This window comes from Oncorhynchus keta, chromosome 34 (genome assembly GCF_023373465.1).
Source record: "Oncorhynchus keta strain PuntledgeMale-10-30-2019 chromosome 34, Oket_V2, whole genome shotgun sequence".
Lineage (NCBI taxonomy): Eukaryota > Metazoa > Chordata > Actinopteri > Salmoniformes > Salmonidae > Oncorhynchus > Oncorhynchus keta.
Window position 1 is genome coordinate 40162752 of NC_068454.1, and position 13648 is coordinate 40176399.

General features: G+C 41.7%; 1 protein-coding gene across 3 annotated transcripts in view; it reads left to right on the plus strand.

The window, feature by feature from the left end:
* The window catches only part of LOC118367127 (activin receptor type-1-like), a 36599-nt gene extending 25064 nt beyond the window's left edge, over positions 1–11535 (plus strand). For all 3 annotated transcript variants that reach the window (XM_035750201.2, XM_035750199.2, XM_035750200.2), the window contains exons 7-12: positions 1267–1366; positions 2123–2269; positions 2610–2885; positions 7011–7208; positions 9781–9911; positions 10388–11535. In XM_035750201.2, coding sequence (XP_035606094.1) covers positions 1267–1366; positions 2123–2269; positions 2610–2885; positions 7011–7208; positions 9781–9911; positions 10388–10522 — 987 coding nt within the window. In that variant the 3' untranslated portion in view covers positions 10523–11535. The remainder of the gene's footprint in view (positions 1–1266; positions 1367–2122; positions 2270–2609; positions 2886–7010; positions 7209–9780; positions 9912–10387) is intronic.
* Positions 11536–13648: the final 2113 nt, after the last annotated feature.

Sequence of the window (13648 nt, forward strand, 5' to 3'; positions counted from 1 at the left end):
CAGAATGTTTCGGTGTAATTAAAAAGTGCTTGGCAGCACCCAGAGGAAAGTTATTAGGAACAGTGGTGGCAGTCAAACATGTAAACACATTTCCTTAAAACACATGCAGGTCTCCCTCTCCCTAGGCCCTGGGTGCCTAAGTCTGTGGTGATTATGATAATGCTGTGGCTGAATTCCCACTCCTCTCTCCCCTACCCCCTTCCACCGAACAGCCCAGATCTGCCCTCCCACCAAACGGGGATGTTAAACTCACAACAAAATGAGTTCTCATTTGGATTTACAGCTTCCATTTAGCTTTCCTTTACCTGCTTTCACACAACTGTTGTTTTATGCATGAAGTATCTATCTCTTAAATGTTTCCATTTTTTGTCCTCTCTGCTTGTTAGTGTTTTTCTCAGCCAAATTTGGAGTTGCTCAACACTGCTCCCTTGTGTCAGTCATGGTGCCCTGCAGAAGCCTGGAGATAAGATGCACATTAAAAGCTTAGCAGCATTGTGCCTGTTTGGAGTCTAGGGCTGGGATTACATCACATCTATCAGCCCCCTCAGCTCACTAATCACCAGGGACTGCTGTTGTTTACCAAGCAGAGGACTCTCTGCTGCTGCTCCAGGGAGGCCAGACACACAGACAGACCCAACCAACCAACAGGACCCTGAACAGCTTCTAACCCCAAGCCATAAGATTGCTTAATAGTTAACCAAATAGCTACCCAGACTATCTGCACTGACCCTTTTTGCAGTAACTCTTTTGACTTATCACATACACTCCTGCTACTGTCTATCTATCCTGTTGCCTAGAAACGTTATCCCTACCTATATGTACATATCTACATCAATTACCTTGTACCCTTGCTTATCGACTCTACGCGCACACACACACACACTGCTATATATATATATATATCTAGAGCCAAGTTATTGTTACCCATTGTGTATTTATTCGTTATTATTATTATTATTTTTTAAATCCTCTGAATTGTTTGTAAGTAAGCATTTCACTGTTGGTCTACACCTGTTCTTTACGAAGCACGTGACAAATAAAATTTGATTTGACAGACCGACGTCTGCAGTGTGGCCACGAACCAGACAGAGAGACGGCAAGAGAGCCCTTGGAGTCTGAGCAGTATGAACAACTCCCACTGCAATCAGGCTCCAACGAATCCCAGATGCTCTGCTTTGTCCGGGGCTGGGACAGCTTTTTCATATCGGGACTACCGGCACCCTCTGGATGCTGTTCATTTATTGGCTGTCCCTCCCCTTCTCTCAGGATTTGCTGGATCATTCGTGCACGTCGGGAAGTGGCTCCGGACTCCCCTTCCTAGTTCAGAGAACCGTCGCTCGACAAATCACACTCAACGAATGTGTGGGTCAGTATCCAATACAGTCTGTTCTCTCTTTGTTCAGTAGCTGAGGTGTACGTTTAGGATCAGGGCATCCATTTTATGCATGGATGCGGTTTTTGAGTAAAATGCCCCTTTAAGACATCTTAAAGTGAAGCACCTTTGGAACAGATTTGTTTAGCTAAAGAGCCTGTGCTGTTCCCTGACCCTGGGAGTTGTTCTTAGTATAATTGTTTTGGAAGTGTTCTTAGTTTTCTTCCAGCTCGGTCTGAAACCTAGCCAGATAGCCAAAGTAACTACCAACAAAAATGTTTTTAACAAACATGTTTGGTTTCGTGTCAAATGGGGATGTAGTTCATGCAAAAGGTCAAGTTGAGTAAGATGACCAAAATAAAGGTATTGTGTTCCATTAACTAATGGTCTACAGTTTTGTGTAACACTGACTTTATAAAACCAATACAATCAGCAAAACAATCTATGTACAGAGATTATCTGACTTTTGAGTTAGGAGGGGAACATTCCTGTTCTGTATTCCTGTCTTAGTTTGACGGGTTGATATTTTTCCACTGTATTTGATGAATGTCATTTTAGGCCAGATCTGTATTCCCAAAGCATCTCAAAGTGCTGATCTGGGATCAGGTCTCCCCTGCCCGTATCATTTTAATAACGATGATCTAAAACTGATCCTCGGTCAGCACTTCTGCTCGAAAAACATTACATATGAAAGCAGGACTTGAGAATGTCTGCTGTTTTCTCATCTCTCCCCTGTTTCCCCCGCTATAGGTAAGGGGCGCTACGGTGAGGTTTGGCGAGGCCAGTGGCAGGGGGAGAGTGTGGCCGTGAAGATCTTCTCCTCCAGAGATGAGAAGTCCTGGTTCAGAGAGACTGAGATCTACAACACAGTGCTGCTGAGGCATGAGAACATCCTGGGTACGTACCTCCAGATACACTCTGGGCGAAGCAACCCAGTCTGACAGGAGCTGGTCTATATGGGGCAAATCCAAACTCTCACTAAAGTGGAATATTATTATTATTATTATTATTATTTTATTTTTTTACTTAGTCCTGCATTGGTGTCAATGGAAGACTAAGTAAACATTTGACCTGTGGGAGTTACGATTCACCCCATCTGTCTGGCAATGTTTTTTATTTTAGAGAAAAAATATCTGTCGTATTGAATTTGAAGAAATACCTTTCCCAACTTTTCCCTGGGCTCTAATATGTGTGTGTGTGTGTGTGTCTGTCGGTCTGTGTGTGTCCTTGACTGCAGGCTTCATCGCTTCGGACATGACTTCCCGAAACTCGAGTACACAGCTGTGGCTAATCACCCACTTCCATGAGATGGGCTCCCTGTACGACTACCTGCAGCTGAGCACCCTAGACACAGCCAGCTGTCTGCGCATGGCTTTGTCCATCGCCAGCGGCCTGGCACACCTCCACGTGGAGATCTTCGGCACCCAGGGCAAGCCGGCAATCGCCCACCGAGACCTCAAAAGCAAAAACATACTCGTCAACAAGAACGGCCAGTGCTGCATCGCCGACCTGGGTAAAAGCATAGTGTTGTGGATATAAAGCATACTGTGTGCGTTCATTCAAGATTTGTATTGGTTGTTGTCAGAGGCGGCTGGTGGGATGAGCTATAGAAGGATGGGCTCATTGTAATGGTTGGAATGGAATAAATGGAACGGTATCAAACATAGAAACCACATTTGACTCGTTCCATCTATTACAATGAGCCTGTCCTTCAATAGCTCCTCCCACCAGCCTCCACTGGTTGTTGTTCATTTAGATGTTGTAAATTAATATAATGTGACCGTTTTCTGTTGTGTCCATATGACCTATTGGTGGTAATAGGGCCTCCCGAGTGGGGCGGTGGTCTAAGGCACTGCCTTGCAGTGCTAGCTGTGCCACTAGAGATACTGGTTCGAGTTCAGGCTCTGTCACAGCCGGCCGCGACCATAGAGACCCATGGGGCGGCGCACAACTGGCCCGGATTAGGGGAGTGCTTGGCCGGCCGAGATGTCCTTGTACCATCACGCTCTAGTGACTCTTTCCTCCAACACATTGGTGTGGCTGACTTTTGGGCTAAGGGGGCATTGTGTCAAGAACCAGTGCGGCTTGGTTGGGTTGTGTTTCGGAGGACGCATGGCTCTCGACCTTCGCCTCTCCCAAGTCTGTACGGGAGTTGCAGCGATGGGACAAGGCTGTAACTACCAATTGGATACCATGGAATTGGGGAGAAAAAGGACTAAAAATAACATTGAAATAAAAACAGTGGTGGTAATAGCGCCTTTACAAACTGTCACCAAAGTTCTTGGGAGCCATCTAGCTTCACAGTTTGGGTCACTTGACGCAGTTGCTGGGACTGCTTGTCTCTAGCTTAGCAGCTAGCTAGCTGCATATCAAGCTAGCGAGGTTTTCTTGAATGCAGCCCGTGACACGGTTAGCCATTTGTGGCTGGGACCACGGATTGTCCCGGGTTTGTGGCTGTCTAGATCCCTGCTGTTTTGTTATTTTCAATGAAACATAATACAGGATTACATAATACAGAACATCATTAGAACAGCTCAAGGACAGAACTACATACATGTTTTTAAAAAGCACACGTAGCCTACATATCAATGCATCACACAAACTATCTAGGTCAACTAGGGGAGAGGCATTGTGCCGCGAGGTGTTGCTTTATCTGTTTTTTGAAACCAGGTTTTCTGTTTATTTGAGCAATATGAGATGGAAGGAAATTCCATGCAATAACGGCTCTATACTGTATGTTTTCTTGAGTTTGTTCTGGATTTGGGGACTATGAAAAGACCATCTGGTGGGATAAGAGTGTGTGTGTGTGTCAGAGCTGTGTGTAAGATGACTATGCAAACAATTTGGGATTTTCAACACATTAATATTTCTTATAAAAAGAAGCGATGCAGTCCGTCTCTCCTATACTCTTAGCCAAGGGAGACATGCGTAGCATTTATAACAGCCCTCTGATTACAATTAAGAACGAAACATGCCGCTCTGTTCTGGGCCAGCTGCAGCTTATCTAGGTCTGTCCTTGCCGCACTGGACCACACGCCTGGACATTAATCAAGATTAGACAAAACTAGAGCCTGCAGGACTTGCTTTTTGGAGTGTGGTGTCAAAAAAGCAGAGCATCTCTTTATTACGGCTAGACCTCTCCCCATCTGTGCAACCATTGAATCTATATGTTTTGACCATGACAGTTTACATTCTAAGGTAGCGCCAAGTAATTTAGTCTCAACTTGTTCAACAGCCACACCATTCATTACCAGATTCAGCTGAGGTCTAGCACTTAAGGAGTGATTTGTACCAAATACAATGCTCTTAGTTTTAGAGATGTCCAGTAACAGTTTATTACTGGCCACCCATTCCAAAACTGACTGCAACTCTTTGTTAAGGATTTCAGTGACTTCTTTTAGCTGTGGTTGCTGATGCGTATATGGTTGAATCATCATCAGCATACAGGGACACACATGCTTTGATTTAATGCCAGTGGCAGGTCATTGGTAAAAATAGAAAAGAGTAGAGGGCCTAGAGAGCTGCCCTGCAGTACACCACACTTTACATGTTTGACATTAGAGAAGCTTCCATTAAAGAAAAACCTCAGTTCTATTAGATAGCTCTGAATCCACGATATGACAGAGGTTGAAAAGCCATAGCACTTAAGTTTTTTCAAAAACAGGTTATGGTCAATAATATCAACGGCTGCACTGAAATCTAACAGTACAGCTCCCACAATCTTCTTATTATCAATTTCTTTCAACCAACCATCAGTAATTTGTGTCAGTGCAGTACATGTTGAGTGCCCTTCTCTATAAGCATGCTGAAAGTCTGTTGTTAATTTGTTTACAGAGAAATAGTATTGTATTTGGTCAAACACATTTTTTCCCAACAGTTTGCTAAGAGCTGGCAGCATGCTTATAGGTCTGCTGTTAGAACCAGTAAAAGCCGCTTTACCACTCTTGGGTAGCGGAATTACTTTGGCTTCCCTCCAGGCTTGAGGACAAAGACTTTCCTCTAGGCTCAGATTAAAAATATGACAGATAGGAGTGGTTATAGAGTCAGCCACCATCCTTTCCATCTAAGTTGTCAATGCCAGGAGGTTTGTCATTATTGATCGTTAACAATCATTTTTCCACCTCTCCCACACTAACTTTACAAAATTCAAACTCGCAATGCTTTTCTTTTCATTATTTGTTTTTTATGCATGAATATATTTGCTCACTGTTTGTCGTGGGCATTTCCTGCCTAAGTTTGCCCACTTTGTCAATGAAATAATCATTGAAATAATTGGCAACATCAAATGGCGTTGTAATGAATAAGCCATCTGATTCGATGAAAGATGGACTTTAATTTGTCTTTCTGCCCATAATTTAATTAGAAGTACTCCAACATTTTTTCCCATTCTTTATATCATTGATCTTGGCTTCATGATAAAGTTTCTTCTTTTGTTGAGTTTAAGTCACATAATTTCTCAATTTGCAGTAAGTAAGGCAGTCGGATGTCCAGCCAGACTTATTAGCCACTCCTGCCCCATCTCTTTCAACCATACAGTTGTTCAATTCCTCATTAATCCATGGAGCCTTAACAGTTCTAACAGTCAGTTTCTTAACAGGTGCATGTTTATCAATAATTGGAAGAAGCAATTTCATAAATTCATCAAATGCAGCGTCTGGATGCTCCTCATTTATCACATAAGACCCAACAAATATTTTTAATATCATCCACATGAGTCACAGCAAAATCTTTTGTATGATCTCTTATACACAATTTTAGGCCCAGCTGTTGGAACTTTGGCTTTCCTGGATATAGCCACTATATTGGGATCACTGCATCCAATGGGTACGGATATAGCTTTCGAAACAAAGTTCTACAGCATTGGTAAAAATGTGATCGATACATGTGGATGGTCTTGTTCATGTAGTGTTTGTAAACACTACAGTGTAGGTTGATTTAATAACCTGAACCAACTCATCTTCCATCTTATATGCAGTGACATGTAGACTACGTGTGCCTTTTTTAAACAACTGTATTTAGTTCTGTCCTTGAGCTGTTCTTGTCTATTGATGTTCTGTATTTTATCATTCTGTATTAGGTTTTGTGTGGACCCCAGGAAGAGTAGCTGCTGCTTTTGCAACAGCTAATTTGGGATCCTAATAAAATACCAAACCACTCCAACCCTCTTCCCTCATCTACCCTGTGTTTTTTTAGCATTAGAGGAAGAACAGAGCAGGAAGCTCTTTAAGCCTTAACCAAACATGCATTAAGGAGCACTCATGTCCCAAACTCAAAGTTCTCAGTGCCAATGATAAGTGAGTCATTTCAGGTAGCTCTGACTACTCATTGAGACTACTGCTAAGATCACGGCCGTCATCCCTTTTAAGTTGTTTATGAGCTGCATTCTGCTCACAGACAGGATGTTGACGAGTTGTTTTTGTTGTGATGCGATCGTGGCGTAATTTGATGTTGGATAAATGTGGTTGTTTTTGACAAGTTTTTTTAATATTTTTTTTACCAATGCTATTTTAATCACGTCCACCAGAGGACAGTAATACTGTGCTTCAGATATATTAAGTTAATAGGGACAATCATTTTGGTACATAGACACCATATTTTGAATCCTTTTAATGATAATAATAAAAAAATTCTGGCTTAGGTCTTGCTGTGATGCATTTCCAAGACACAAACGAGTTAGACGTGGGCAACAACCCGAAAGTGGGCACGAAGCGCTACATGGCCCCAGAGGTCTTGGACGACTCCATCCAGATGGACTGCTTTGAGTCCTTCAAGAGAGTGGACATCTGGGCCTTTGGCCTGGTCCTGTGGGAGATTGCAAGGAGCACGGTCAGCAACGGTCAGTACAATATACGTTGAATGGTTTCTTCTGTTCTCTCTCACTCCTTTCCTCATTGACCATCAAATCAAAGTTGATTTGTCATATGCATAGAATACAGTGCAGTGTACACAGTGCAATGAAACACTTACTTGCTAGCTCTCATATGAAACAGTGCAGCAACTATAACAAGTATTCAGTGAAAATGTAGAATTAAAAACAAACATGTAGAATGTCATACATTTAGGGCTGTTTGATACAGCATGTTAAACGTGCCATGTAGTAGTTCGATCATACAGAGCTTCTGTAGGTATCTTTCTGTTAACTGCCTGTCTGCATATGCATGCTGTTCTTGGAATATTCTCAAATATCCCTGTCGGGGCATAATCAGAACCCATCATAATACAGTTGAAGTCGGAAGTTTACCTACACTTTCGCCAAATACATTTATTTGGCGTTTTTCACAATTCCAACAGTTAACCTCTAGTGATAAAATCCCTTTCTTAGGTCAGTTAGGATCACCTCTTTATTTCAAGAATGCGAAAGGTCAAAGTAGTAGTGTAGAGTGATTTATTTCAGCTTTTAATTCTTTCAGTGGGTCAGAAGTTTACATACTCAATTAGTATTTGGTAGCATTGCCTTTTAAATTGTTTAACTTGGGTCAAACGTTTCGGGTAGCCTTCCACAGGCGTCCCACAATAAGTTGGGTGAATTCTGGCCCATTCCTCCTGACAGAGCTGGTGTAACTGAGTCAGGTTTGTAGGCCTCCTTGCTCGCACACACTTTTTCAGTTCAGCCCACACATTTTTTTATAGGATGGAGGTCAGGGCTTTGTGATGGCCACTCCAATACCTTGACTTTGTTGTCCTTAAGCCATTTTGCCACAACTTTGGAAGTTATGTTGGGGGTCATTGTCCATTTGGAAGACCCATTTGCGACCAAGCTTTAACTTCCTGACTGATGTCTTGAGATGTTGCTTTAATATATCCACATTTTTCTTTCCTCATGGTGCCATCTATTTTGTTAAGTGCACCAGTCCCTCCTGCAGCAAAGCACTCCCACAACATGATGCTGCCACCCCCGTGCTTCACAGTTGGAATGGTGTTCTTCGCCTTGCAAGCGTCCCCCTTTTACCTCCAAACATAACTATGGTCATTATGGCCCAATAGTTCTATTTTTGTTTCATCAGACCAGGGGACATTTCTCCAAAAAGTACGATCTGCACTTGCAAACCGTAGTCTGCCTTTTTTATGGCGGTTTTGGAGCAGTGGTTTCTTCCTAGCTGAGCTGCCTTTCAGGTTATGTCGATTTTATAGGACTTGTTTTACTGTGGATATAAATACTTTTGTACCTGTTTCCTCCAGCATCTTCACAAGGTCCATTGCTGTTGTTCTGGGATTGATTTGCACTTTTCGCACCGAAGTACGTTCATCTCTAGGAGACAGAACGCGTCTCCTTCCTGAGCGGTATGGCGGCTGTGTGGTCCCACTGTGTTCATACTTGCGTACTATTGTTTGCACAGATAAATGTGGTACCTTCAGGCGTTTGGAAATTGCTCCCAAGGATGAGGTCTGCAATTTTTTTTCTGAGGTCTTGGCTGATTTCTTTTGATTTTCCCATGCTGTCAAGCAGAGGCACTGAGTTTGAAGGTAGGCCTTGAAATACATCAACAGGTACACCTCCAATTGACTCAAATGATGTCAATTAGCACATCAGAAGCTTTTAAAGCATGACATCATTTTCTGGAATTTTCCAAGCAGTTTAAAGGCACAGTCAACTTAGTGTATGTAAACGTCTGACCCACTGAAATTGTGATACTGTGAATTATAAGTGAAATCTGTCTGTAAGCAATTTTTGAAAAAATTACTTGTCATGCACAAATTAGATGTCCTAACCGACTTGCCAAAACTATAGTTAGTGAACAAGACATTTGTGGAATGGTTGAAAAACGAGTTTTAACGACTCCAACCTAAGTGTATGTACACTTCCGACTTCAGCTGTATGTAGAACATAATGTCCAGCTGGATATGAATCGATTCCTCCACTTTTAGAGGAAGTGTTTAGCAATCTAATAGCAAGACCGCTGTATCACTTTGCTATGCATACAGTTGTATTGACCATTGGCAGAAGTCGAGGATTAAAATCAACACAGTCTCATTGAGGAAATGAGTGAATGTGACTTCAGAGGAGAAGTCTCCCCCGTGTCTGTGGTCTAGTCTGGGACTAGAGGCACTGGCATCTTATCTGAAATGGATCTTGCTTTCTCCACACAGTTAAATGACTTACTTTCCCCATGGCTTTCCACCTAGTACATAAGTAGCAAGTGAGAACTATGCAAACAAAGTACCTTGTTAAGAATTTTGTGCCATTTCTCGTATTTTGTGACACTTAAAAAAAAAAATGCTGTCAAATTAAGTAGGATGGAATACCATATAAAAACTCCAATCGCCAGATTTTATGGATATTTCTGTCATTTATTTTTCCTATTCTCTGTTACACTTGCATATTGCTCAATATGAAAATTCCCGTGCGGATTAATGTGAGATCTCATTGACATTTATATGTTGTGTATTCTCCAACACACTCCGTGTAGGCATTGTAGAGGACTACAAGCCTCCCTTCCATGACGCGGTGCCCAGCGACCCCAGCTTTGAAGACATGAAGAAGGTGGTGTGTGTGGACCAGCAGAGACCCAACATCCCCAACAGATGGTTCTCAGACCCAGTGAGTACAGAGACGAGACAAGCAGAGTTGGAGAGAGAACTAAGCTAATATGTTTTCATAAAGAATATGAGCCTGTCCAAATCTCTATTTATAAACAGTGCAGCATTCTGCACAATCTGCTAGGTTGTCCTTTCTCATCAGACGGTTACTTGTCTCTGTAAACAGCCTGTCAACCGCATTTCCCAGCTCCATTGAAAACATAATACGGTCTGATTGGCAGTTAAAATCTTATGTGCTCAGAATTAATTTTTGCTTAGAATTCTAGCTTTCTTTTGTATTACTCAATCTGACATATGTGTTATTTTCGCTGCACCTGTGATAACATCTGCAATTCTGTGTACTGGACATAAGTTTTTTTTAAATTTGATTTTAAGAATAATTGCTTTACCCTTTGCTTTGCGGAACTATACACTTTATTTTTTTTTTTAAAGTGAACTTTAATGGATTTTTAACTCTGATTTCCTCTTGCTTTCCAGACTTTAACGTCCATCGCAAAACTTATGAAGGAGTGCTGGTACCAGAATCCATCCGCCAGATTAACGGCGCTACGCATCAAAAAGACTCTGACAAAAATCGACAACTCTCTGGACAAAATTAAAACGGACTGTTGAGCTTCTTCCTTGTTGGTGCGCAGGGAGAGGAGACCTAAAGGCCTTTAAAGACATCCAGCAGGCAGTTCAGTTCCCCTGGACAACACACAGGAGAAAATGGACCGGTTGAGCTCAGTGCTCTTAAAGTGGCACGTTTTGTATTTATTTTAAACACTTGGTGGGACAAATTTTGGCATCCAAAGATGGCTTACAGGGCATTTTAAGACTGCCAATAGTCTTGGATATTAGGTGACTATCCCTTTTTTAAGATATAGGAATATTGAACTAATAGTCACATTCTTCAAGGAAGAAACAGTTACCTGGGCATTTGAGTATTGTATATCGCTTTAGAGCTGCCGATTTTTCTGAAATGTCTGAACATATTTAATTTAGCAATATTGGCCGTGCTTTATTGCTGTTATTGCACTAGCGATCTTTGCATTCCTGGCTTGCACTGTCGCTGATGCATTTGGAGAAAAGAAACAACTTGCCAAAAAATGTTATGTTTTATAGTTCACACAAACTACAGTAATCAGAATGAGGGGAGAGAAAAAAAAAGAGTTTAAGTTCTACTTTGACTGCATCGCTCTTGCACTGGTGTTTACAATATTGTTAGAACAATTCTCTTGGTATTTCATCCAACCTGTAACGTATTTAGCGAACACACTGTGTTGTAGAATTGTGCTGCAGACAGTTATAGCCACTCTTTACTCCTTCCTTTGGCAACGTCGTCTAACGTGTCCTGTCACAGAAACGTTTTATATCACCATACATTTCACATTTGTGTACCTGTTCTTTGTTTGGTTGTTTCATCAGCTTAATTGAGACAAATGTTAAAAGAGCAAATAAAAATATTTACTAGATGACGCTGAACTCGATTCATACGGGAGCAGAAGTTATGCCTGTAAAGTTATATCGTCTTAATTTGTGCATTGTCAAAGTAATTGAAGTCCAACTTCAGCCTTTTTTCTTTCTTTTTTTAACATTTTATATCAAGTAGTGATTTCTATGAATTAAATAGAGAAAAAAAAACACAGATGCTCTCTGTCTCATCTGTCAGTTACAACATCAAATGAACCCTTTTCCCCCTCATCAAAACATATGCCCCACATTATTTGCCCACTGCGGAGCTCTGCACATGACCTTAACTTGAACTTTTTTACATGCCGTGATATGTTTGCAAAATTCTGGAAACCTTCCAAAATCCCCAGGTTTTTCCAGAAATGACAGTTGGAAGATTCCCAGAATTGAGGTCGGAATAAACAGTAAATCTGGAATACGCCAACCAGGATTGCTGGAAATTCTGGGAAGTTTGTGAACGTTACCATAGTTTTGCAACTATGTCAGGATAAGCAAAGTATTAAGTGGTAAGTATTAGCATTGGTTGTTATGCAAATCCAAAGTGCATTTTAATTTCCTCAGCTTTGCATATTTTCCTTTGTCCTCCCCGACTAGACAGTTCCTTTGCCTTGGCATAGTGCAGACCCTAAAGTCTTACTGACCTGCAGCAGAGACGTAAGCTGCTCACTGCACAAAGGAACTTTTCTTGTGTCCAGCTTGTCGACTACGAAACAAATAATGAAATGCAGCAAAGTATGGAGGGCATGTTAATCCATTTCCATATTAAACACAGCTCAATCTCGGTTGTAAAATGCAACAAATACATTTTCATTTGGGAAATGTCAGAGGGTATTCTAGGCCCTAATGACTAAATTGAACTTCTTAAATTGTGGCGCAGTTGCCCGAAGAGAAACAAAAGGCAAGTCTAGAATGGTACAGTAAATGGTGTCACCTGCACTCATCTGTATTCCTGAATCAGCACGGGGCCGGTAAATAGCAAAGCAATGGATACGTCAGTTGTCTGCCGGAACTGACTGTGGCACCCAAAATGAGCATCTCCAAATTAGCATATGTTAGCATCCTAGGCAATGTCCCAAATGGCACCCTGTTCCCTTTTATAGTGCACTACTTTTGACCGAGGCCAATAGGGATCTGGTCAAAAGTAGAGCACTTTTTATGCGGAGTAATGTGCCTTTCGGGACTCACACATGGTCAATATTAACTGGTCATTTTAACGGTCTCTCCTGACTGTGCTACTGTGAACTGATCCACAATCACCAGATGTAGTTTTGAAAACAAGGTCTCATTTTGCTGCTTTGTGTATACGGGCGGTTGTTCACTCACTATGCTTCCCATTTACATGCAAATGATAGCAAATGGCAGAAGTTATTTTAGACTAATTCCCACACAAGACGACAGTAATGCATATTATTTGTGTGCTTGTTTTCCCTCAGCTTTTAGGTTTGGTAGCATTTTAATTAAAACATTGAAGCAAAGTGTTGCCTGTGGTGGTGGGGATCATTCAACAGAGCTCAAGAGATCCTGAGGGCCTTGATTTCTTCATATTCATTTCTAAACTTTGTCACTATGCTGGCAAATCATTTTCTTTGAAGGAGTTGCTTTTTCAACTTCCTACGCAGCCTGACACCCTGGAAAACACACACACACCCCTCTCTCCTTCTCTTTCCCTCTTGCTTTCTCTCTCGTTCTTTCAATCTTCTGAAGCTGTGCTATTCATCCAGGAACAGCATGTACTGTAGGTAGCCTTGGCCTTGAAGAATAGAGGGATCATGTGAGAATGAAAGCGAATAGAACCCCCGCGTTCAACGTGGCTTTGCTAATGGGTTACTATGGAAATGCATTACATTTCCATTTTAGTCATTTAGCAGACTTAAAATAGTGAGTGCAATGTGGTCACCCATGGCTGTTGTGTAGTGATTTTCATTCAGGTAGCTGTATGGGAGGCCTTCTGTCAGATTCACTTTGGATTTACAGACCATAGAAAGAAGGGAACACTGCCCGTACCTCGCTCTTCAACTAAGGTGCAAGAGGAAATCAATCGATTCTTGAAGGACAGTGGAAGTTGAGTGTTTATTGTTAACCTGATGAAGGCTAAGGATGCATTGGTCAATAAATAAGCACGCTTTTATCAGGTTCCACTGTCCTGCAAGAATTCAGCAAATAGTACGGTACTCTCGAGTGGTTGTTGAACTTGGTCTGTATCTGGAATAGCCTTAACCTTATTCTGTTGCCCAGTTGGCTGACCTCTACATTCTGAAAGTTACAGCACTTAGATCTACATTAGGG